The following is a 25,777-nucleotide window of genomic DNA, read 5'->3' on the forward strand; positions in this document are numbered from 1 at the left end:
TTCATTGCTGCACGCGGGCTTTTCTCTGGTTGTGGCGAGCGGGGGGGCTACTCTTCGCTGTGGTGCACGGGCTTCTCATGGCGGTGGCTTCTCTCATTTTATTTATTTATTTACTTATTTATTGGCTGCATTGGGTCTTCGTTGCTGCACGCTGGCTTTTCTCTGGTTGTGGCGAGCAGGGGCTACTCTTCGTTGAGGTGCGCAGGCTTCTCATGGTGATGGCTTCTCTTGTTGCAGAGCACAGGTGCTAGACGCAAGGACTTCAGTAGTTGTGGTGCGTGGGCTCAGCAGTTGTGGCACGAGGGCTTCAGTAGTTTTGGCACGCAGGCTCAGTAGTTGTGGCTCACGGGCTCTAGAGCGCAGGCTTATTAGTTGTGGCACACGGGCTTTGTTGCTCCGCGGCATGTGGGATCTTCCCAGACCAGGGCTCGAACCCATGTCCCCTGCATTGGCAGGCAGATTCTTAATCACTGTGCCACCAGGGAAGTCCCTAATCATACACTTTAAATGGGTGAATTCATGTTACGTGAACTACATCTCAGTAAAGCTGTTCCAGAAAAGGGGAGCAGTGGCTCTCAAATCCAGCAGCCAGCCATGCTCGGGGAGCCCAGCGGAGGGCGCTGAGGAGGTGGCTCAGGCCTGGATGCTCCTGGGACCCGGTAAGAGATGGAGGAAGAACCACGGCCCCTGGTCTGAGCTGTCAGGCAGGCTATGGCGGGTTTACAGCTGCTCCAACCGACGCCCCCAAAGCAGGCGGTGCCCCAGGGTGGCCAAGCAGGGACAGGCACGGGGTCGGGGGGAGGGGGCTTCCAGGGTAGGGGCTGCTCGGCCGCCTGGGCATGGCCGGGGCCAGGTGTGGTGGCGAGCTTCCCTGGCTGCTCCCTCCAGCAGGGCCCACTCCACCGCTGCCTAGAGAAAGTAGGTGGTCAGATCTGGCTGGCCCTCCGGTCACCACCGACTTGACAGAGATCACACAGCAAGAGTCTGTTTGTTTATTGTGGATTATTTTACATGCAAGATCCCAAACTAGACAGACATGTCTGGAAGGAGAGCCAGTGGGTAGACAGATGCTCTGGTGTCGCTGACTCCCCTCTAGAGACAGGAGTCTGCCAGCAGAGACTGTGACGGACCGCCAGGCTGGGGGACGCCGGACAACAAACCTGAGAACCCTCACAAATCAAGTGCAAACTCGAGGAAATAAATATCCGCCCCCCCCACTTCCTCCAGGAGTGCCTGGAGAGACGCAGTGAGATTCCGGGGTCGACAGCTGTTCCCAGGGTGCCCCAGGGACAGCATGGGCTGGAGCAGGGCACTGGGAGAGGCGGGGGCCACAGGGCATCTTCTGGGTGCACACACTCAGCCCGGGTGGCGAAGCCAGCTCTACCCACGTCGGGGACGGGGGAGGGGCCCGGACCTGGCGTCAGCCCCCCACGGTGCTTCCCCTTCGCCAGCCCACAGCCCCCTCGGCCCCTCCGGAAGGCTGGGCCGGACTTAGTTAGAAGCGTGCGGAGGCGAGCGGGGCTGTGGCAGCAGGAAGGGGCGGGAAGAGCCGAGTCTGGGCACCTGCTGTCACCCGTCCCCTCTCCCTGCTCAGGCCTTGAGTGAAGGGCCAGGCCTCACGGCTCCCCACGCCCCTTGCTCTGGACCCTGGGTGAGGAGGGGGAGGGCAGCGAGCCAAGGCAGCGTGGCCCAGGGCAGACAGCACGGCCGCTCACACTGAGGGGGCTGACAGAGAGACAAGAGGACGGACGGCAGACGGCCACCTTGCCCTCTGGCCTGGCCAGTGACGAGCCGTTGCAGCTCTGCGGCCCTTGTCCCGCGCGTGCAGATAAGCCAGTTGCTCACGTGTCACCTGGGCCAGTCGGCCTGCATGGTGCCTGGGGGTCCCGGGCAGGGGCCGCTCTGGGGCAGGCTGGCCAAAGGCCCGCCAGTGCCCGGGTCACACTGCACTCAGTGTCATTTGCTGGTGCCCACTGGCCAGAAAGGCAGGAGGAGAGGGTTAGTGTTCACATCTCAGCACACAACACAGAAAAGGTTAAACACATCCCCAAGAAAATATCTTGACAAAATAAATATTTTAACCTATAATCAGGTATAATTAGTGCTTATAAGGAATCCCAGCAATAATGTTGTGTAATTAAGTACATACTGTATCTGTGATGTCTAACACTGGTGGAGAGACTGGTGGCTTGGGGGGGGTCCCACTCCCCAGGGCGGAAGTCTCTGGCCAGCTTCCCTTCCCGAGTGCCGTGCCCCCCAGGTGGAAGGGAGCCAGCGGGGGGGGGGGGCCCAGGGCGCCTACGACTCAGGACAGGAAGGGTTGAGCAGCACCGTCCCGGGCACCTGCTTCCCAGGCCGGCCTATGGGTGGGGCAGGCTGCTGTGACCTGATGGGTGAGCAGAGGGGCAGCTCCAGCTGGGACAGCCAGCAAGGCCGCCACCACCCGCCGCCCCGGCGGCCCCACGTCTCTCAGCTGTGCCTGGCTGAGCAGCTGGAGCTGGGGGGCGGCTTTGCGGGGCCTCCCTGGGCAGGTATGTCTCCACTTCACCCTCCATCGGGAGACCCCTGGGCTCCCTGCTTCGCCGGGTGGGAGGCTGGCTCCTCCCTCAGCGGACGCTGGGCCTGGCTGCCGCAGCTCCCGTGGGACTGACCACCCGAGGCCCACTGTCCCCCGCCCCCAGACAGATACGCTCCCCAGGCTGCGCCCAAGGCCCGGGGATACCAGCCAGGGTCGCCAGGGACAACCGGGCCACCCAGCCACCTTCTATGCAGCTCAGGTCGGCCAACTTCAGACGCTCAGCATCCACGCCGGCCTCGGGGCCCCGCCCTTGGAAGTGCCAAGGAGAGGGGTGCAGCTGTGTAAGGGTCGGGGCGGGGCAGGGTGCAGGCAGGCTGGCCCAGCTCCGTGGTGGGGACTTCCTGAGCGCCCTCTGAGGAACTGGAGTGTGACAGCCCCAGCCGGACCCCAGGCGTCCTCTCCAGAGGAAGCTGCAGGGTGCCAGGCTGGGTGAGGGTCCCAGGCGGGCAGCACCCCGCTTTCCCCACCTGCTCCTGCCGGTGCCCCGCACAGCCCTCCAGCCCCATCCTAAACGCTCCCCCTGGAGCCCACGGCGGCACTGATCCCGGCCTGTGTCAGGCCCAGCCTCTTCTCTGCTTGGGCTGCCAGGTGGGAAGGGCTGACCACACCGCGGGCCAGGCCCACCAGGTGGCCCGGCCAGGTCTTGCCCCGATGCCCAGGCAGCGCGTGCTGGAACGCTGACCTGGACCTGGGCTCACAGGCTGGCGGAAGCCGCGACAGCAGTGTGTTTGCTCTTCTGGGCCACAGCACAGGGCGGCTCAGGCTGGACCGGGCTTGGGCCGAGCAGCTAGTACCCTGCCTATGGCCCGAGATACCAGCAAGGACCCAAGACAGGAGTGGGTGTCGCCAGCCCCTCCTAGGTTGTTTGGGCGCCGGGTCTGGGGTGGGAGGAGTTCAGGCTTCAGGACAGTCTGCAGGGGAGGCTAAGGCCCCGCCCCATAGAGTGCAGGGGCCTTCGGTCACTGGAATCTCACCTGGGGTGCAACACCGCCTGCTGCTGGGCCCTGGAGGCGGAGGCGTGGAGGCTGCCCCAGACCAGGCCGAAGCACATTTACCAACGTGCAAAGCTCTCCCAAGCTGGCCGGAGCCAGCCCTCACTGTGCAGGCCCCCCAACAGGTGGGGCGGCCACAGGGCCTGCGGCGCACAGGGGCAGCTTGGAGACAGTAGTGTTATCTCTGCAAGACCTGACCGGCCAGGGTTGCGAGCTGCCCTCCCGACAGCCCATGGCTCTGCCCACACCAGGAGCATGCAGGCCCGCGGGGGACCCCTTGGTCCCAGGCTCGGCTACTGAGCCAGCTCGGACGTGGGTCTGGGCTAGCAGCTGAGTATGAAGAAAGGGTCAAGCACATGGCAGGTGAGAGACGCCACCCGTGGGCATCCACAGAGCCTTCTAAAGTGCCGATGCTCAGCAGGCAGCAGCAGTCCGGGGAGGGCGACCAAGCCCGCAGGTGCAGACCTGCCCTTTCTGGGACACAGGGGGTCACGGGAGGGCAGGAGAGGCCCACTGAGCTGGGCAGGGGCACGCCGGGGAAGGGGCTGGGGCCTGAGCCCCTTCTCTGTGTGCAGGTGACCAGAGGAACTGCTCAGGAACAGACCCAAAGGGACTGCCTGCCTGGTGCTGGACCAGCTGTGGGCTCTTCCTGGGAAGAAACAGGCAGAGGGAGCTGGTGGGCAGGAAGAGCAGAAGTTGAGGGGCTGTGGCTACAGGACGCTGTCCCGCCGCCCACAGAGAGGGTGGCTAAAGCTGGTCCTGACTAGCAGGAGGCCTGGGAGCAAACACAGTGGCGTTTCCATGGAGACACAGCAGCGCAGGACCAGGTGGGGGCTGGGGATGGGAAGAGTGGCCAGTGCCTGGTGTGGATGGGGGGAGCTAGAGGTGACCTGCCGTGGGGGGGCCCAACCACAGGACAGCTCACAGGGCAAAGAGGGCGTCCTCTGACTGCTCCGGCTTCTTCCGGCTGGAGGGATTTGAGGCCGGGGCCGGAGCCTCCGCTGGGGGAGAGGGGAGGTTGGGAACCATTTCTGCAGCTTTGGCCCTTTCTTCAAGGAACTTATCGAACTCTACAACACAAAGCAAGGCCGGCGGGGTTGGTAAGGGCTCAGCTGCATTGAGGCTCCAACAGCCACGCCCACCTGCTCCCCACAGAGCACCCGCCCCCTTTCCTCCTCCGCCACCACCAGGACGAGCAGGAAACCTGTCACAAGCCGGCGGGGTGGGGGGTGCCAGTTAGGATTCCTGCCCCACCACTGACGTGGAGCTTTTCCATCGTCCAGATCAGCATAGGAGGCAGGGCAGGGGGAGCTGGAGGGGTGAGTTCCTCCTTGAACTTGTCAGGGAAAGCCCCCCACACCCACCAAGCAGGGCTCTGTGCCTGCAGAGGGGCCCAGCTGTGCGGCCACAGGGTGCCAGGCCCAGGGGTTCCCTGTGTGCCCTGCTGACTGCATGGCATGTGTCTTGCTTCAGCTGCACTGAGCATCTGGCGGGGGCAAACTGGTCAGCAGTGCAGGCAACTGTGCCTACTGTTCACCAGCTGTGGCACCTCTCTCATCAGCACAAGGTCTGGGTGGGACACAGCCCAGGAGCCCACAGGGGAGGCCCGCCCAGGCAGCATGGCAGGGGGCAGGGGGGCTCCCAGAGCCTGGGGCGGGCACAGCAGCAGCGGGTTTGGGGGGGGCAAGCCTACCTTCGCTCGTGACACCCTCCTCCAGGTCGTCGCCCTTCTGTGGGAGAGCAGAGAGGGCATTAGGACCCGCCCGCCCTGCTGCCGCTCCCGCCCTCGGCCACCCCAAGGCGGCACCCGAGCAAAACTTCCTACTTCCCGTCCCCCCGAGTTCTGTAAGAGCAAAGCACAGCTCTCGTCTTATCAGAGACACAGAAACTTTGTTTTTAAAAAGTAAAAACAAAAAGAGTAGGTTCTAGGTTGTGATCCCCCAGAAGGGTCAGAAAGCAAAAATTCTAAAAGGTTCAGGTTCGTTCTCCGGCTGAGCCGTGGGGCAGGCCTGCAGGGCGGCCAGGAGGAGGCTGCGCCTCAGGCAGCCAGGGCCCCGGGCGTTCCTCCACTGGGCGTCCCCTCGCGGGCAGCCACAGGGCGCTGGGAGGTCATGGCCACGCCAGCAGCTGGGAACTGCGTGAGGCCTGGAAGCATGGGGCCGGGCCCTGCGGCGCTCTGGCAGGGGGGCTGCTCGGCTGCAGCCTCCTGGGAGCGACGCCAGCGTCCTCCTGCACCCCGATGCCGTCACTGGGGAGGCTCTGGGGGGTCAATTCTGTGTGGGAACGTGGGGGCCACTGGGAACTCTGCACAGACAGTGATGGGGAAGCAGACACGGCCCGGGCTTCCTTCCTGGCTCTGCCCCTGACCTGCCGCGCGCCTGGCTGGGAGGTCCCTGGCCCTCAAGCGCGGGTGGCCCCCGTGAGGTGGGGGCCTGGCCTGCCTGCTCTGAGATGGGAGCTGTTTCTTTCCGGGCATTCCCTGGGAAAGGTGTAATGGGGGGCCCCTCCTCCCCTGGCATGGCACCCGAGTCTTCGGAAAGCCCGGCTTTGGTGGGGGGGTTGGGGGCTGGCCCGGAGCGGCAGGAAGCCCGTCCTGGGGGCTGAGGTCTGGGGGCTGAGGTCTGCCGTCCTAGTTGGGGGGATGTCCTGAGGGGGGCAGCAAGAAGCAAGAGACGAGTTGTCCTAGGTCACGGGGAGAGTCCCACCAGCCGTGACCATGGACAAACACCTCCCCTCCCAAGGTGCATTTCTTCACCAGCCCCGGGGTGGAGGGCTGCGGGTGGTGGTGAGAGTGCTTGGCGGGGGGCAGCGGGGGACCGGCCAGCACAGCCCTGCCCTCTCAGACCGGCTGCCCTTGCCAGCTGCACAATGTCCTAACCTTCCTGCCCATCTCTGGGTATAAAGACAATGGTCCCTGGAACCATTAAATACAAGATACCAGGAGATGCTGGGGAAGGGGGATGAGAGTGAATTAAAAAACAAACACCAAAAAAACACACAAAAACAACCCACCAACTCATGTCTGTGTAAATTTCACAATTAAAAGAAAAAAATGTCTCTGGGTACGTTTCACAATTAAAAAAAAAATGAAAACCAAAATAAATAAATAAATAAAAATATAAATTAAAAAGCGCACAAAAACCCAAAACCAAAAGGACCCAAGCACACACACACCTGAAACCGCAGTAAACTGGGAACAGTGTGCGTCTTGGGGGCGGTGTGGCCAGCCGAGCAGGTGCAGACCCCAGGGGCGCCTGCCCGGCCTCCCCTCCTCCACCTCCCCAGGGAGCGGCCCCACGCCGGCCCCCAGGCCTTCTGTCCTCAGAGGCGCCTGGGCCTCGCCACTCCCCACACGAGATAGAAAAATCGAGTCTCACCAGGTCGGTCCTGAGCCACACCTCAATGTCGTCCATGACAGACGGCTGCACCACGGGGATCTATGGAAGCGGCAGGCAGCGGCCAGGCAGCCCGTGGCCAGGCAGGGGAGACAGAACAGCGGACACGTCAACCCAAGCAGCCCGACGGAGCCAGACGTACACAGAGCAGAACACGCTGGCACAGCAGGAGGGCACGCAGGCAGCCGCGTGTGAGATGGCAGGTGAAGGAAGCAGCAGCTCTAGGAAGCGGGGCCAGCGACGGGACGGGACAGGACGCAGTGGGGAGGGAGGCGCAGTACGCGTTCTTCAGTGGATAACTTTTTGACTAGTGTGTCCGCCTCTCAGCCCTGGGGCACCGGCCTGCAGGCCGGTGTGGAGCCCCTCCATCTGCGACAGTCCCGGCCCCGACAGGACGGGGGCGGCCGCGTGGCCGTCCGCCCAGGGCAGGGCAGGGCAGGGGGCAGGTGGTCCAGGCTCGCTCACTGAAAGGATGGTGTCCTGGGGCATTTCTGAGTGGGAAGGGCACCCAGGCCTGGGTGTGGCCTGGCCCACAGCAGGCCGGCACATTCCTCCACCAGCAGACACAGGCCAAAGCAAGGGCTTTGATGACAAAAGGGACCGGGGGCTTTGGTTGTCTTTGTGTCTCTTTAGTGGAAGGATCAGGAAGCAGCCCGAATGCAGCAGCTTCCTCTCATCCCACCCTTTTCTCCCAGCTTTCAGTGGCTGTCTGTGGCCCCAGCATCAAAGAAAAGAAGTGCAACTGAAAAGCAGGGGAGTGGGGGGTGCGGGGGCAGCAGGGGAGCGGTTGGGAGGGGGAGACCAGGGTCCTGAGCAAAGGAGGCACCCCTCTGGTGCCTGGGCCCTGTCCACGCCTGGGCCACCCATGCCAAGGGCCTGAAAATCTATCTGGCTAGAAATAGTTAAGCTGCTGTCAGACATAATAAAATGATAATGTGATAAGAAGTAAAAGTAACCTTTAACCCCTTCGAAGCCACATTAATGAAATGTTGGCTCCCAGACTAGAGAAACGAGTGGATGGTCCTTGATCGAGGTGACCTGCATCCTCACCTCGGCTGGGTCTGGATGTACCTCCTGGGACTCACTCACAAGCTCACTATTTCTAGAAAAATTGCCTGCATTGTGTCTGTAGCTGGGTTCACCCCAATGTCACATAGCCGGGCCGGCAGACCCTCCTCTGGCTTCCACACGTGTTTCAGAGAGGCTCAGGCCAACCTCGATCAGATTAGAGAGATTCTGTCTATGTTGCCATTTTATTTCTTTGACCTACTGGAGACTTAAGAATGTTGAAATGAAAACATATCAAGGAGTTCAAACCACCCTGAAATGACTCATGGGGACAAGGAACATGTGGTCCTCCCTCCAGGCAGGACGCCAAGGGGCTGCTGACAGCACCTGGAGCCGACTTCCCTCCCCATGGAGCAGGGACCAGCGGCATCCAGGGTGCGACCGGCCAGTTTTACGCCTGCTGACGGGGCTTCTGCCCGACACGTTCCCATGACAAGGAGATGCCAATTTTCGTGATCATGATGCTCCTAAGCCAGAACGCCCAGCCTCAGGGAGGACTCGTGCCACACCGCCAAATCCCCAGGACCAAGCGTGGGAAGTCAGTGTGTCTCCAGGGAGAAACCTGCCAACTCCAGCTGCCGGAGCAGGGGTGGGGCGCCCCTGACACCCACCAGCCTCGGCCCGCCCAGGAGCGGAGATTCCTCGGGTGGCAAAGCTTGAAAAAAGACACTAAGGTGTCATGGGCCTTAGGCCTTCCGGTTTTGCTCGTAACTTTTTTGTTACTGTTCAGAATTGGTCCCTCAGGGCCAGGGATCGTGCCTCAGTTTTCTCCTCTGGACCGATCTTGAGAGCCAGCACGCTCAGAAAATAAACACTGACATGTGAGAAGCTCCTTACCCCTCAAAACAAGCCCACCCACCACGAGTCAGGGGTGGGAGCACAGTTATTCCCTCTCCTCGGCTGGACTTGCTCCCTCCCAGGAGCTCCCCACCTCCGGGGCCCCAAGAAGCCCCAGGTTTGGGGCCTCAGCCTCGTCTGTGAAACGGGGCGATGGCTTCTGCCACTCACGACCCCAGAGCCCTTCAGTTCCAGTCGGGTGCTTCCGTTTCTAACTCAGAAACCCAGGGATGCCGGAGCCGTGGGGCCCGAGCCCTGACTGAGAGGCGCTGGCCGAGGGCGTGTGTCACGTGGAGTCGGGTGTGGGTGACAGCAGAGCTCATGTGACGGGGGGATGGGCCGCCCTGCCAGGCTGGATGCAGCCTGGGCTCACGAGCCGCCTGCCTGGGAATCGATGGGGGAGCACGGCGCCAGCAGCACGGTGCCCCCAAACCAGGTGCTTCAGACACACTAGACACTCACGCTGCCCTGCAAATAGGAGCTGCTCTGTCACCGCTCCGGCTGCGGGCACATCCCCAGGCCAGAGAGGCCTCAGAGTTCTCACCCTGAGAGACCTGGGCTCTCACACGCCCTGGGGTGAGCACCGCCCGGGCAAGGGGCTGCCAGAGTGTGAGTTGGAGGAAGGAGACGGAAAGGGAAACAGATGCAACGAGAAAAAAATAAAGGGAGCACGTGTGGGTACACCCTTGGATACAGACCGGCCCCCCAAACTCCCTTGCTCCGAGGATGGCTGGACGGGGCTGGCTGGCTGAGGCGCTGGATGCGGGCAGAGGGCAGCTGTGGACATGGCAGGGGTGGGCCAGCCTGGGCTCAGGCTGGCAGCCCTGCGTGTGGGCGGGAGGGTCACCAGCTCAAAGGGGAAGGGCGTCGCCCGGTCTGCATAGGGGCCCCGCCCCAAGCCTGGGCTTGGGCAGCCACAGACTTTTCACTAACCTCCTTGGGTTCCTGCTGCGACCGATACTCTTTCACCTATCCTGGCTGCACCCTGCGTGTGGGTGACAGGCCTCCGACCGCCGCCGGGAGAGGCAAGAGCACCGCCATCCCTGGGCAGGCTGCTCGAGAAGGTTCTTGGGGCTCTCCTCCACGGTAACGGGCCTGGTGCTGAACCTGGATGCCCGACACGCCTCCCCGCAAGGAAACCTGCACCACTTCCAACGCGGCCGGACCAAGTGCTGCGCTCGGGTGCGATGCTTCCAGGGGCTGCTGCCCCCCGACAGTCCTCCTGCCACCTCCCCAACCTGAGGCTCAGTCTACAGGCCCTTTGGTCTCCCTCAATAGTACAAAAAGTTTCCAAGTAAAGAATTTGTACTTGGCAGGTTTGGAAAGACTCAGGGTTTCTATGCTATGGGAAATGAGGCAAAGCAATTAATATACGTTGTTTAAAAGAAAACAAAACAAAACACTGCAGTCGGGCAGGTGAGACACGGGGTTAGCTGTTAGTCGGGCTTGTTTCTGAAGTCAGAGACTGGAGCTCTAGGTGGGGCCGGGCAGGGGTGGGTGCCACCACCGGCTGCCAAGCCACACGCGGGGCGGCTGTGTGGGCAGTATCATTTTTTGCAGGACTAACAGGCACAAGGACACACGGCTGGATCCTCCCAATTTGGACAGTGGAGTGGACGTGGTGTCCAGGAGCGCTGCTCTAAGGCCACCCGCACGTGTGGGCCAGAGCCCCTGCTTGTCCCCAAAGAAGCAAACAAGGGGCCGGGCTAGCCCATGTCCCTAAGAACGGCCTTGGGGTCCGGTGCAGCAAGCAGGACGGGCTGCTGGCAGGTGGAGGGAGACGGCCCCCCGAGTGCGGCTGTGCTGGGTCGCCAGCTCTCAGCTGGGCAGGCAGACACCCTGGCCCCCGGTTCTGACAGCCCTTTGGCCGTGTCCTCGAGAGCTAGTCACACTTGCTTAGGCAGGTGACCCTGTGCTGCCCGCAGGCTCGGGCATGCTGGCCCAGCCTGAAGAGCCCTCCTCTGGCCCCAGGCTGGCCCGGCCCCAAGGGGTCAGTTAGGCTTCCTCCTGGTGTGTCTAGGTCTCCCGCTCAGGCTCCACCATGCACAGACCCTGGTCTCAGAGGTGAAATCGTCCCTGCACCGCAGGCAGCCTGCAGCAAGTGACCTCTCTGTGCACAGACTCGGGGCCACCTGATCACGAGGCAGGAGGGATCCTCCAGGGTCTTGGAGCTGTGGACGCCCTGCTTCCTGAGGCTGACTGCGTGTATGATCCCCAGCACCTTCTTATTCTGTCCCACTAGCGTTTGTGTGTTTCTTTAGGAGGTCTCATATCCTTCCGGGGGACACAGTGGGCACAAACAATTACAGGACGAGACCCCATCGGCCTAGATTGCCACATTCACAGGCTGGGTGGAGTTCTCTGCCCAGTCAGATGCTTTGAGCCTGTCCTCTCAGAAACATCCCCTCCCAAGCAGAGGCCACAGTAACTTGTGCTCATCCTGGAAAAGTGAATACTGCCCAGAGCTCCAGAAACGGTAAAAGGAGGGTAAGGGCCCTCCCCTCACTCCTGCAAACACCCGGACCTCCACAGAAAACCAGAGATGGAGTTTCTGGGGCTGGAAGTCTGCGGCTTAAGGAGACAGACAGGAGGGGAAGACTGGGCACCCGCGAGAAGACAGAGGGAAGCGCCGGGGGTGGTGGTGACAAGGGGCTCAGCGCGGCTGGTGACCTCTCACCATTCCTTGGGCTATGAGCCAGCTGTCTATGGGCTCCAGGTCAGAGTCCCCACCTTTACCTCTCTTCTGGGCCGAGGACAGAAAAGTCCCAGAAAGGAAAGTCACAGCAAGACCCGTGGTAAAGAAGGCAATAGCACATGTCATGGAAACAGAAAAGCCACTGTCAGAGCTGGTCCCCTGTCACCTGAGGAGCTGGGACCCAGCGGCCCACCCCCCCAAACATGCCCTTACCTCCTGGATAAAAGAAGAGGCGTTTAGTAACAGGGACCCCAAGAGGGTAACACGCACTTGAACCCCTGTTCCCGCGCCCCTGGGAAACCTCCTGGGGCCGCAGAAGGCCGCCTGGGGCTGCCCTCCTCCTGGACTCTCAGGGTCACCGAGGGGCGGCTCCACAGAACCAGTTTTTGCACAATCATCTCTACTTTCTTCTTACTTATTATCTTTTTCCTCAGTTACCTGTGCGTTCTTTTTCCAAACTCTTAATGTGAATGATGAATTTGGGGATATTGCCTTTTCTAAATGATAAAAGTATTTAAAGTTAGAACTACTGATTTGGTTGTATCGTGAAGGTGTGGCTACACAGGTTTTTCTCCTTTACTGTGTTCTTAATTTCTCCCTTGGCCCAGGTTTCATTTCCAGAGCAGCATTGTTTAGGATATGGAACAACATAACCCGAAGTACAGGCCTGAAGATGCATATACGTGTGTGTGCACACAGATGCAAAGACACACCCACAGACAGGCACACACACACACACACGGCCCACACGAACCCTGCTCCCTGCATCACCCCATCAAGCAGGGCACACGAGAAGCAGCCTGCCTGCTGCAGGCGGAAACGTTGAAAAGAGGAGGCAGGCCAGGCACCCCGGGTGAAGGGCAGGGAGCTGGCTGCATTCCTGTGCTTGGACTCTGGGCACTGGCAGAGACAGCGGCAGAGAAGGGCACTCCTGGCCTCGGCGGGGCAGGCCCTGGAGGCAGAGTGGAGAGCTGACCAGGCCGGCCTGGCCAGCTGGGCCAGGAGGAGGGGCCGGCCTTACTGGCTCCCTGGTGCCCTGAGTTGGGGCCGGGGGGCCGTCCTCAGCAACACGACCACTGGGCCACCGAACAGTCCTGGCCTCAGGGGTTCTGCAGGGGGCGAGGCACTGAGAGCTGCAGCCTGGGTGGCTCTTCTGCGCCCCCTGGTGGCCGGTGCAGAGGGACGCACGGCCCTCACCAAGCTGGCTGAGCCGGGAGGGACATGGGGACCAGGGCACGAGCTTTCTCGGGGACGCCAGGCCTCAGCACTGCCGCCTGCCCGGGCCACTTGGACAGGGGCTGCGGGAGGCCAAGGGCTGGTGTTTGGGAAGCCAGGCTCCCCTCCAGTGGACAGATGAGCGCTGCCCCTTTGTAGCCCTGGATGGGGCGGGCCGGGGGGCAGCTGTTCTGGGGCCACTGTCCCCCCAACGCCCCCCCCCACACACACATTCATTCGCTCGCGGCCACACACATTTCTCAGTTAGGCGAGAAGGGAACCACCTCACGAGAAGCATGAAGGCACAAACCTTTTCCTTTGGGGCCCTACGATCTCCCAGAAATCACAGAAGCCCCTCCTCCACCAACGAGCACCTCTGCCCTCAGCACTGCTCCACCCCTCCAGCCCCTTCTGACGGCAGGCCTGCAGGGACAGGCCCAGGCCACCGTTTCCCTTCTGTCAGAGCGCCGCCCACCCCTGGGCACTGCAACCTTTGGGGAGAGACCCTCTCTGGCCACAAGAGCCCTGCGCCCTGAGAGCTCAGAGCCACCACGGGGGAGAGCAGGGGCTCCCCATCAGATCTCCCCGGGGTGCAGCCCCGCCCAAGGCTGCTCGCAGGGTGCCCTCCGCACATCTCTGCCTCTCTGGGCCTGTCTCCTCCTGGGTGTCCTGACACGGGCATCCCCACAGGTCGGGGGCACTCAGGAGCTGACATGGCTCACCCCAGTCTGCCCTCTGCGCCGCCAGCTCTGCCTAACTCTCCAGCTGGCTTCACCAGACGGCCCCGCTTTCCCCCCAGGCAGAAAATCAGGGAGAGAGACCTACCACTTCGGGGTTCTGTTTCCGACTGTCTACCGCAGAAGCAAGTACTCCGACGGCCTGGGGGTCGTCGTAGGTGGCCCTGGGGACGAAGCAGCACAAGCAGAGTGGTCACGGGGGACGGACAGGTGGTGACCCTCAATCACCCTCCATCTTCAGCACCTTCCTCACGAGTACTCAGAGGCCTCGGCATTTAGGTCGTGGTCTGGCCGCAGCTGAAGCCAGGAGGCCAAGGTTCAAGCCCAGCCCAGCCACTCACTCCCTCTGGGGTCTGGGACTCTGTACCACCTCCATTTCCCTCTGTTAAGTAACACTAGGAGGGAGGCATTTGTAAAGCTCAGGACAGGGTGTCAGAGGGCCCTGAACTGCTTAGAGGGAGAGGCTAGGCAGAGGCAAAGGGGTCATAATTCTCATTTTAAAAGCAGCGGCCTTGGCTTCCCTGGTGGCGCAGTGGTTAAGAATCCTCCTGCCAATGCAGGGAACACGGGTTCGAGTCCTGGTCCGGGAAGGTCCCACATGCCATGAAGCAACTAAGCCCGTGCGCCACAGCTACTGAGCCTGCGCTCTAGAGCCCTCGAGCCACAGCTACTGAGCCTGCATGCTGCAACTACGGAAGCCCGCACACCCTAGAGCCCGTGCTCCGCAGCAAGAGAAGCACCGCAACGAGAAGCCCATGCACCGCAACGAAGAGTAGCCCCAGCTCGCTGCAACTAGAGAAAGCCCGCGCGCAGCAACGAAGACCCAACACAGCCAAAATAAATAAATAAATAAAATAAAATAAATAATAAAAAAGCAGCAGCCTCAGTGGCATCTGACAAGGAAGGTGGTCTCCCAGTCTGGGGTGAGGGTCTGTCACTCATTACGGGGTTGTCTTCTTCTGCTCCCCGACTTCTTCTGCTGTATCCATTTTGAAAGCAGCTAAAAGGTGCCTGGGGCCCTGGGCTTCTGGTCAACCTGCTGAGTGAGTCCTGAGTACGGGACTCAAAGAGCTGGATGCGTCAAGATGCTGGGTCCCGGGGAGGTGGTCAAAGGCTGAACAGAAAGCTCAAAGCAGGTTCCAGGGAGATGCAGGGGGCTGTGTGTTTTGGAATCAACTCCCCTAATTCCACAGGGCTCATCTTGGCCAGAGCCACCGTCAGGAAAGACGCTGCTCGCACCCCAGGGGCGAGGAACCAACTCGGTGCCTGCCTGCCCCACCCCGTGCCCCCAGCTCCTGCTACAGGCGAAGTTTCTGAGGCAGCAGCAGCGCGGGGGCAGGGAGAGCAGGGGAGCAGGTGGGAGGACCCCGCACAGCCGCCCGGCTCGGGGTGCTGGCCTCAACAGCCGTGTCTACCGCCAGGTCCCGGCAACCGGAGTGGAAAGGCCTGGCCCCAGTGAATAGAAGGCCCCTTTGTGCTGGCCATGGGCCCAGGCCGGGGTCGGCCCCGCCCAGCGTCCTCTGAGAGCCACCAGGAGGGTCCCCACTTACGTCTTGCGCTGCTCAGCCGAGGAGCTCCCTCTGGTCTGGGAGAACATGTCAAAGCCGTCCCGGGGGTGACACTGCTGGAGTGAGCTCAGGGTGCCACTGACGCTCTCCGCGCCCAGGTCTGTGCAACAGAACAGAGGAGGGGTGGGCGACAACAAATGTGGGCCTGACCTTGGGAAGAAGTCACCTGCGGGGGGCGGAAGGGAGCGAGAACAGCCCCCGACCCCCCCAGGTCGCTCCCGAATGAAGGCGAGCGGCGAGCAGGTGGGCCGTGCAGGCTCCTGCCCGCACCAGGGCGCCCCCTGGGAGCCGGTCACAGAGGCCACGGGCCAACGTCACTTACGTGACAAGTATTTCGTAGGTGCCCGCACGGCCAGAGCTCGACCCTGACTGGACCACAGTGGCTCTGGCGCAGTTCCTGGCCTCAATGGGGTACACAGAGTAGGGGGACAGACAGCAGCACAGAATTAGGTGGAGATATGAGCGGGGGACCAGAAACTGCCACAGGAGCGGGAGGGGGGCTGGGCGGCGGGCAGAGGGGGTGACGCGGGAAGGGTGCTGGTGGAGAGACGAGGCTGCTGAAGAGGCTCACACGCAGGCAAAGGAGTCGATGGGGAAACACTAGACCTTTTTAAAGCAGGGGCAGCAGAATCCAATCTGAATTTTAGGTATTAAGCCTGGTGGCCACATGCTGGGTGGACTGAAGGCAGAGAAAGAGAAACAGTGGCGGGCTTCCCTGGTGGCGCAGTGGTTGAGAGTCCGCCTGCCGATGCAGGGGACACGGGTTCAGGCCCCGGTCCGGGAAGATCCCACATGCCGCGGAGCGGCTGGGCCCGTGAGCCATGGCCGCTGAGCCTGCGCGTCCGGAGCCTGTGCTCCACAACGGGAGAGGCCACAACAGTGAGAGGCCCGCGTACCGCAAAAAAAAAAAGAGAGAAACAGTGGCTACAGATACATGATATGTCGAGAAGCCAGAATTACAGCAACTGCCAGGGCACTAAGTAAAAGCTTGATTCAACTGAAATGAGATGAAGGTACAAAGATAAATATTAAGAAAACAGAAGCACAGGGTGGCAGACAGCATTTTGAGAGGGCCGTGCTGACTGGTTATGTAATAGTGTGACTTCCTTTGTCCTAGACTGGGCTCATCCAGCCCGGGTGGGGCATCCAGAGTCACGGACACACATTAAACTGAACAAACTGTGAAAAAATGGCATCTTTTGTTTTAGGTTTCAGAGGATGGCGCACTCTCGCTGATGTTAGGTCAAGGAGAGCAAAACCCTTCCCCTTGGCAAGCCCAGGGCAGACATCAGCGATAAGCCACGGACTCTTCCAAGCCCCGACGTGGCCCCAGCATCCTTCCTGGGCCTACGTGCCAAGCACCCAAGGAGTTGACACCTATTTGCTACCCTTGGCCTAGTTGATGTTGAGAAGGAAATCACTCCAGCCATAGAGAATATGCCACATACAACACAGCAGCCACCTTTCTTCAAAAAGCCAACAGCTTCCAGTCCCTTGGACCACGCCGCACCCCTGCTTTCCAACACGGGTTCAAACTCTAAGTTTAGGGAACAAGCCTTGAGCTGAAGTGGCACAGCAGGACCCAGGCACACGCTGTCCCACGGGTCCCCCACAAGGCCGGCGGGGGACGGGGGGGCGGGAGGTAGGTCCAGGACACTCACCCAAGCCCGCGAGCTGGGAGGAGAGGGAAGATGGGGGCACCGTGCCCCCCACGGTCGGGCTCACCACGGCTGGAGACCCCGGGCCCAGGTCGATGAGGTTGTCCTCTGTCACTTCGCTCAGCACCTGCCGGGCAGGAGGTGGGCTGAGCCCCAGCCTACGTGCTGGGTCCCGAGGGGAAAGCTGGTAGGCACCACCCAGGGTTCCGGGTGGGCTGTTGTGAGTTACCCCCTCCGCCCCTCCCCCATCTAAGGGACAGCGAGGTCCCGGGGGCTTCTTTGCCCCCTCCCGCCAGGGATGTGCCTACTGGCACCTCCTCAGAGCCCACCCACCAGAGCTTGCTCTCCCACTGCCCGACTATTTTAACCCCAGGAGATCCTAGGTTTCCCGGCGTCCAGAAAGGTGAGAATTCTGAAGGAATACTCACTCCATTACTGGCATTTTGAACGGATCGGCCTGACCTGTATCGTTCGAACCTAACGGGGAAAGGAAAGTGGAGTAAGGAGAGGGAGTGCCCAAGACACGGCATCGCGAAGCCCACTGGCCTGGGAAGCTCGCGGGGCCCGCGGGCCGGGAGGCCAGCAGAGACCCAGGCTCTGGGGAAGGAGAACCACCAGCCCGTTTGGGGGGCCAGGGAGTGGACAACCCCCAACACAACTTCGCCCTTCCTGCTGCTGCATGGGGCTCCCCCGAGTGGGAATCAGCCTCCCAGCCTCCCCAAGGGCACTGCAGGTATGGGCTGGAACATGCAGGAGGCCATCATAAGCACCCCCAGGGCTCCCCTGGGCCCTGCAGGGGAGGCTGGGTCAGCCACCTTCCCTGGGGGCGCCTCAGATCCAGAGGAGAACGGCAGTCCCTCCCTGTTGGACAGCTCTGTGGCGGAGTGACCAGCCGAAGGGCTAACTTGCTAGGGGAAGGGGTGGGGCCCAAGGCCGGGCACGTGGAGGAGGAGGGCAGGCACAGGCCCCAGCAGCTGCGGGAGGGTCGGTCAGCCAGGGCCCCCGCCCACTGGCCGCAGCCTGGCCGAGGACAGAATCTCCTCTCCAGCACCCAGGTCATTCTCTATCAGGTGGGGACCAGCATGGCAGCCCCAGACGCCACAGGCTAAGAGGCCGCCAAGAGACTTCTCCAGCTGGGGATTTGCTGAGATTCCCTGCTCCACGTCGGTCTCCCCATGTGCTGGGGTCAGCACCTGGTGAGCAGGGATCCCCGGAGGGACAACCTGGTCAGGCCACCCGTGGGACGCGGTTTATCCTCAGTGGTCGACAAGGACAGAAATATGAACCCCCCTGAGATTCCCATGCGGGAGCACCTTCCCACACCCATGCTGACCATCAGTCCTAGCAAAGGCTCTCTGGCCGGAAGGGCACCTCAGGGCTGCCGGCCCCAGGCTTTGCCTCTGAATTGCTGGCACCCTGTGCCAGAAAGGGCTGAGATGGGTTTAACAGGTGAAAAGCTCAGCCTGTTTACAGTGGAGACCCTGGCACCGCAGGGCAGGAACCCGGGGCTCTGGGGCCGGGAGTTGAGACCCCCGGCTCTGTTCCTGCACTCCCATGGCACAGGGGGCCCCAGACGGGCCCACATTCCTCTTGTGGAGGGCTCGTCATCTGTCGGGTGGACACAGGGCCACCCACCGCTGCTGCCATGGTCGAAGGTGAGACACAGCCCAGAGCTGTGGCAACCACAGCAAAATCACCCTCTAAGGCCCAGATGCAAGCATCTGTCACCTGGACCCTACGTGATGCCAGGTCATCAGACCACAAGTCAGCAGCCCGGGGCCCAGGCCTCATCCTTAGGAGCAGAAGGCTGGCCAGGCCAAGGCGCTTTCTGGGGCAGCCCCGTCAGAGCCCCGTATGGGAACCCGCTCGCCACTTCCCTGCCTGCTCGACACTGCCTGGATCACTCACCTTTCTCTCTGGGGGACAGCTCTGGGAAGGCAAAAGAATATGCACGTTTGTTACCTCAAATCCGAAAATGATTTGGAAAAACGGAAATGCGTGTCTCTCCCAGCACTCACACCTGCCTGCTTCCGCACTCCACACACCCTGGCGGTGGCAAAGGAAGGGAAAATCTCTTTTTTTTAAAATGGGAAAGAGGAAATCTTTTTTTTCCCTGGTAGAGATTTCTCCCCCTTAATCCTTTTCAGATTCAGAGGATCTTCAAAGGAGCAGGTGCAGGAGCGCAGGGTCCCCGAGCCCCATCCTCCCTCCTGGGCTGGGGTGACAGGGGCCAGCTCAAGGCTCGTGAAGGGCAGCGCCTGACTCCGCGGCACGTTCCTGCCGCTGGCTCCCAGGAGAACAAGCAGCACTTCCCCGTCATGGGAACAGGTCGGCGTGTCCGAGGAGTATTTTCCGCCTCTACTCTGCACGCCCCCACCCCCACCCCCATGCCGGCTCCCACCTCTCGTATCGGAGGAAGACGTTGTTGAGGTCATCGTTGACATGCAGCAGCTCCTCGGTGACCTCCTCGTTGCACACGCGGGAGATGAGCTCCACGACGCGCTGCTGCATGGCGCGGCAGGTCCTGTGCAGCTCCTGGGGACACAGGTCTGGCTACCGCGGGTGCCCCTTGTTCACACTCTACTTGCTTTGCAAAGACGTGTGCCAGTTCGTAAAGCCACACAGGCCCAGGCTTGTCCACAAAGCCGGGCGTGTGCGGGAGGCCAGGTGGACCCCCGCCCCGCCCACCAGGCGGTGCCTCTTGATGGACAAACGTCCTAGTGCACACTCTGCTGTGCGCAGAGAACGGGTTTGCACAAACCGTCCGGAAAATCTAATGTGATTCTCTGCAGGTGCTTGTTCTCTTCAACAGACCATGCCAGACACCACCCTATCACTTGGGACAGGATGCCCCATCCTGTGTGTGTCACCATGCATCTCACCTGCCAAGACTCCCTGTGCGCTGTGAACACACCCGGAGCCTGCACCGCCGCCCCAGACTGCCTAGAGCACCCCGGGCTCCCCTTCACCTCCAGCAGGCGAAGACTGGTTCCCAACCACCCCAGACGGCGAAGCCCCCCAAGAGGAGGCTTCACGGAGGCGCCGCCAGCCCAAGGAGAACCAGCCCCTCAGCAGGCTGCAGGGAGCGTCTCAAGCACCTAGCACACACGCCCGAAGCACCAGCAGCACCCGCAGGGAGGGGCCAGGGCTGGATTCAATCTCCCCCCAGAGCCCAGCCCCTGCTGGGTGTGGCGGCCAAGGCAGCAGCAAGCAGACCTGACCATCAGCTGTCTGGGGGTCCAGCGCCCTGGGCTCGGCTCTCCCAGGGTGGGATGGGGGTGCTGGGAAGAGGTGAAGCTCTGCCGATGGTGCTGGTCACCACCACGGAAGCCAGGGTGGCTCTGCTCTCATCTGTTCGGACACTGATAGGTCTCTGTAGAGTTTCACTCATGGAGGAGGTGTTCCATCACTTTGCAGAACGTTTGGGAAGCGCTAGGTGGTTTCTGGGGCCTCGCCTGGAGGAGGGATGAGACCCGAGGCCGTGCACTGGGGTCTGGCTCCCGTGGCCTTCAGCTGGGGCAGAGGGGGGCGGGACATCCCCTACCCGCTGGCAGGGCCTCGCGTGCTCTACGCCTGGGTTGGCACCCAGGGACACCCCACGGAGCTTCGCCTAAACACGGCCCGGATCAGGGGTCTCCAGGGGTCTCTGCAGAGAGAAAGTTTCACCTTCTCCTTGCTTCAACCTTTTAAGTTACTGTCTTAAAAAAATTAAACAGGAAGAAATGAGAAGAGATTGCACGGGAGAGGAGGACCAGAGCATGAAGATCTGTGCCACCATAGACACCTGCTGGCTGCCTGCGGGCCCTCCACACGGTCACCAGCAGGCAGACCCTACCTGCCTCCAAACCACCTGGACAGGCACCTTCTTCTAGTCCTGAGCCACAGACAGCCAAAGCCTGCCCAGCTTGCCCTTCCCGCCTGGCAACAGCTGGGACAGGAACTTCCTAAATGCGGACGGTCTCAGTCTGGCCTCTGGGGTCTGGTTCTCAACAGAGGGGAGGGCGGCTGGTCACTGCTCTTGGTGCAAAAGCCCTCCATCCACCAGAAGACTTTGTAATATGTCCCTTTTCTGTCTAATTCATCCCAATGCCTGTATCTTTTCTTCAAGGGACATTCTCCTCCCCACCTTGCAAAACAATCTTTTTTTTTTTTTTTGGCGGTACGTGGGCCTCTCACTGTTGTGGCCTCTCCCGTTGTGGAGCACAGGCTCTGGACGCGCAGGCTCAGCAGCCATGGCTCACGGGCCCAGCCGCTCCGCGGCATGTGGGATCTTCCCGGACCGGGGCACGAACCCGTGTCCCCTGCATCGGCAGGCGGACTCTCAACCACTGCGCCACCAGGGAAGCCCCGCAAAACAATCTTTTAATCATCTTCTGGGTCTCCTCTGAACCCGCCGGGAGTAAGGCCCTGAAGATCTGCTTTCTACAGCTGCAAAGGAAATAGGAGGGAGACACAGTCTTTGTTGAAGAAAAAGGGGGAAATAATGAAGCTGAACACATAGAATAAACTAGATTTCTCTAGAGAAAATGGTCCTGGCCCTCCTGGTTTTTGTTGAAATGAGAGGCAAGAATCGAGAGGGGCTAAACCATCTGCTACTTGAAGACACAATGTGGGATGGGCCTCCTTCGTCAGCTGAGGGATGGCGGTGAAGGATGCCCATCCTGGGCGTCACTGGATTAATCACGCGTTATCACTAACTGCAGACAGAGCTGGAGAGGCTGATCTGGGGGCGGCGGGGGCACGGCCGCCGGCATCGGGATCTTTAAAGATTCCCAAGGCCGCACTCCCAGGCGCAGCCAAGGGCATAAGCTCCAGCAGACAGAGATGCAGAGTCTCAGGACAGGGAAGACGCGGCTGGAGAGCCCGTGAGGGAGGGAGACGGAGGCTGCAGGTTCCCCGGCGCTGCCCCCTGCTCAGAACCACCAGGCCACCCGAGGGAGGGCGGCGACAGCCTGCAAGCATGGAAGGACCTGCTACGTGAGGGAGGAACTTGTGTCTGCTCCAGCAGGTGGAGCAGACAGACTGGGGCTGCAGGCTCGGTGTGGACGGGCTTCAATCAGCCGCTTCCCAGCCGGCCAACGGGGAGAGTTTACTCCAGGCTCCGAGTCACCTGGCTCAGCAGCGGCCAGGCCCAGAGGTGAAGCCAGGGATCCCTAAGCCGTGGCTCTTCCTGCCCTGTGGTGCTGCTTCCCAAAGTCTATCCAGGTCATGTGTTTGGAGGCGGAAGTGCCTCCCCGGCCTGTCGCTGAGGATTTTCAGAAACAAGGCAGCACCAGGCATGCTGCCGGCAAGGGGAAACAGCACAGGGTGGGGCTGGACACGCCGCCTCCCGGGTCTCTCCCAGCCCAGAGAGGGAAGCTGTTGTGCTCCCTCCGGGGCCCCGCCTCCCCTCGCCCACCCTGCCTGAGTTTTCTGCCACTCTGTGGGCCGCGGGTGAGGCCACACCTGCAAGTCCTGTGCAAAGCACAGGAAGCCATCCGGACGCAGCCGGCCAGGATGCTGGTCGGCCGCAGCGGCGCGCCCTCGCCGACACCTCCCGTTTCCCTCTTCCCATTTCCTCCCAGCAGTTTACACTCAAATCCGCAGCAGCTTCTGTGGGCATGAACACTTGGCCTGGTGACAAATGCATTTATTTCCACTTTGAGCTCTGGGTAGCTTCTGCCCTGAGCAATCTGGCCACCCTCCAGCTCGAGTGAGGGGTCCCTGGGCACAGTCTGATCCCACCCCTTTCCAAGCAGACCGTGGCACTTTCCCACATGCAGCCCCGACCCCTGGGAGACCCTGCCCGGCTGGCTCAAGGAGCGAGGCCAGCGGCCAGGACAGCCGTGTCTGCTCACAGAGCTGCCGGCTCCCAAGTCTCTCGTGCCGAAAGGACAGCCTCCCACTGGCACCCAGAACCATTCTCTCTGTTTGACTTATAAGATAGCAGCGAGGTCAGTAGGCTTGGAGTTGGAACAAGACAGAGGGAAGGGAAACGTCATGGGAAGCAACCTATTTTTGAAAACTGTGAGCTGACGCCAGGAGATCAGGTTCTGTTTGTCTTGGCTGATGGGCTTGTTTAAACACGCAGAGGTGTGTGCTGTCTGGTTGGCCCTGGCTGTCCGCAGGGCTGGCTTTGTTCTGCTACGCCTGCTACCAGGAACTCAGCTCTGTCCACCGCAAACCCCTGTCAGCAAGAATTCTGGTGCTGACACAGCACAAAGCTGCCTCAAGAGGCCCCTCAGTTCCTGCACTGTTCCTGGACTGATCTCAGTTTCCTGCGCCTTGGGTAACGCCTGGAAGAACCCCGCAGACCGCGGACGGAGGCCGAAGCGGCACTGATGGCACGCCTGGAGCTGGGCTGCTGGTCGCTCGGCGTCCAGAGCAGCCGGCGGGCCCGGGCCCAGGTAGGTAGGCTGCCTGCTGTGAGATCCTCCAGAGCAGGGACCACAGCCCGCACCCTGGGCTGGTCTCCCCCACCCACACCCTCACCCCCTTAGGGGCTGGAAGGGGGCACGGCAAGCAGCTGCTTGGGACCAGGCCACCCGGGAAGCATGCCCTCCTGGAGGACAGCAGCCAGTGTGGCCCTCAGGAGACCAAGACCGGCCGCCCCGAGGGGCAGGCGTGGGAGGTGCTCGCCGCTGGCCCTCACATTTCACGGCGGCGTCCTCTCCACCCTCCGGGAGGTGCTGCTTCTGCGGGCGGGGCCGCTGCCACTTCCCACCAATGCCAGAGTCTCTGAGACGGTATCAGGAGAGCTGGGCACCAGCTCTGGGCCTGGAGGATCTGGGGTAGGAACCCTGCAGGCCAGCTCTGCTCCTGGACCCCTTTCCGCCTGGCTCCCAGACCTGCAGGTGGCCAGTGAGCCACAGAGCCTCTGGAGCCAGGACGTGGGCCACCCCGGCCGGGGACCCTCAGCTTCACCCCAGAAGTCTCAGAAGTGGCTCCCACGAGCAGAAACAGCTAGCGGTCCCTGAATGTTTGTGACGTCATGTTGGGTGAACAAAGTGACACATAAAATCATACACCTGGTATCATCTCAACCCCATCTGAAATAAACATGGAAAAAATGTCTGAAAGAAAATACATCAGAACAGCGACAGTGCTTATCTGCAGATGCTGGGGTTAAAGAAAACTATTTTCTTCTTTGTACTTCCTTTTTCTTTCGATGGGCACGTATTTTGCAACTGGCATTTTACAATGAGGGAAAAACGTTTTTAAGGAGGATGAAGAAGAGAGCACCTGGGACTGGCCTCTGACCGCCTCCGGGACGCGTGGGCTGGACACGGGCCTCCTCGGACTCGGTCCCTCTAGAGGACCGGCCCCGAACCCCATCCCGCCCCGGTGTGTCCCTGGCCCAGAGGCCCTCACCTGCAGCAGCTCCAGGTCGGACGAGTCCTCCTGCCCGGGGACCATCTCCGTTAGCATCTCGGACATGACCTTTGTGTTTCCCCGAACAACGTCCAGTTCGCTCCGCAGCCTGGCGATCTGTGGGGGCCGGGGGAGGCGGGGGGACAGGGTCAGTGAGCCTGCACCAGGTGGACGCGGCCTGGCTCCGTCTGCGTCTGCGCACGGTGGGACGCTGGCAGCTGGCAGCTGGGGGCCCCGGGATGTGGGGGCAGTGCTGGGTCGGAGCGCGTGGGAGGGGGCCGAGCGGGGCCTGCAGGGGAAGTGAGCCTCTCAGGCCCCGTTTCTGCTCCTTCACGTGGTGGAGAGCATGGCCCACAAGGTCCCTGCGCTCTGGGGTCCTCGACTAGGAACCTCACAGTTGCAGGCTCTGGCCCGGAATCGAGGCTCCAAGCACAGCGGCCTCTGAGCCGCGCCTTCCCCACCCGCTCCCCATCCAGGGGTGCCTGTTCCAACTGCCAGCCCCACAGAGCTCCCCAGAGCCAGGACCCGGGCTGCCTCTCCCACAGCAGGGACAGCTCTCTGAGCCTGTGTCCTCACCTGTGCAAAGGTGACCTCACAGGCCAGCCGTGGCCATCCATGGGCACACCCCACACTGCCCAGTCGGGTCTGCTGTCCCTCTTCACCGCGTTCAGCCCCCTCTCGTCCTGCCCGTGTCCCCTCGCCCATCCCAGACCCTCCTTCCGACCGCTCCCGAGCTCCCCCGGGGCGCAGACAATCAGGGGAGGGTCTCGGTGGCCATCCAACTGCAAACGCGTCCCCCTTCCCTCTTCCCAGGGCCACCTGGGGGGCCTGGTGCCGGCTGTGGTGGGGGCCCAGGAGGGGCAGTGGTAGTTTCAGCTGCGGCCTCCACCTCCTCCCCGCTCCGGGGATCCCAGGGGCCTTCCTGCCGCTGCCCAGCCGGCCCATGAGGCCCGGTGGGCAGGAGAGAAGGACCGCCGCCTGGTCTACTGACAGGAGACCGAGGTTAAGCGACCCGGCTGAAGCCTCACCAGGAGCAGCGGGCTGAGCCCAGGCCTGTCTGATCCCAGCCCACCGCGTGCCAGCCGCCCCCTCCTCGGGGCCCACAGAGCGGAGACGTGCACACACTCCGCTAACCGGACACAATCGCTTGAGCCCTCTGTTTAAATGAGGTTCCATAATAATGACACTGACATAAATAGTAAATGAGAAGTTAGAAAACAGAAACAGTGGATAGATTTTCTTTCTATTCTGACCAATCCTCACTTTTTAACTAATGGAAGCTCTACAGATTCGTCTAAAGACTCGTCTCCAGACTCCTCCAAAAGAATCCAGGCTGGCATTGAGGCAGCATTAGCTCCCCAAGAAATAACTCGGGGAGACTGGTCGTTGCTCGGGACACAGCAGGACTTGGTCCTTCCTGCAGGCTCCGCCCTGGCCTGGGCTGCCTTCTTGCAGGATAAGCCTAAACCTCTCTGCGGGACACCTGAGGCCCTTCACAACTCCGCTCGCTCAGGGGCTTTTGGCCACACCTCCTGCTGTGATTCTTGCCAGCCCCACCCCCGCCCCGCCCCGCTCTCCAAACCGCCCACCTGCTGTGCCCCAAGCCCCCCACCTCCCACCTCGAGTGACCACAGCCCTCGACAGCGCGCCCTCAGGAGGGCCGGGCACTTGCACCCATGTCGCT

The 25,777-nt window shown here is 61.5% G+C and overlaps 1 protein-coding gene across 7 annotated transcripts in view; it reads right to left on the minus strand.

The window, feature by feature from the left end:
* Positions 1-25,777, minus strand: part of TOM1L2 (target of myb1 like 2 membrane trafficking protein) — an 82,314-nt gene continuing 56,537 nt past the window's right edge. The window contains exons 7-16 of one of the 7 annotated variants that reach the window (XM_060080844.1): positions 24,094-24,210; positions 19,145-19,278; positions 17,172-17,220; positions 16,747-16,870; positions 15,068-15,185; positions 13,606-13,681; positions 11,548-11,613; positions 6,948-7,007; positions 5,264-5,300; positions 1-909 (exon numbers count right to left, since the gene is read on the minus strand). In XM_060080844.1, the coding sequence (XP_059936827.1) occupies positions 710-909; positions 5,264-5,300; positions 6,948-7,007; positions 11,548-11,613; positions 13,606-13,681; positions 15,068-15,185; positions 16,747-16,870; positions 17,172-17,220; positions 19,145-19,278; positions 24,094-24,210 (981 nt within the window). In that variant the 3' untranslated portion in view covers positions 1-709. Of the gene's footprint in view, positions 910-2,073; positions 4,641-5,263; positions 5,301-6,947; positions 7,008-11,547; positions 11,614-13,605; positions 13,682-15,067; positions 15,186-16,746; positions 16,871-17,171; positions 17,221-19,144; positions 19,279-24,093; positions 24,211-25,777 lie in introns of those variants that run through there. The other 6 variants (XM_060080845.1, XM_060080846.1, XM_060080847.1 and 3 more) reach the window with 6 other exon arrangements.

The sequence above is a fragment of the Mesoplodon densirostris genome, chromosome 18 (genome assembly GCF_025265405.1).
Source record: "Mesoplodon densirostris isolate mMesDen1 chromosome 18, mMesDen1 primary haplotype, whole genome shotgun sequence".
Taxonomy (NCBI): Eukaryota; Metazoa; Chordata; class Mammalia; order Artiodactyla; family Ziphiidae; genus Mesoplodon; species Mesoplodon densirostris.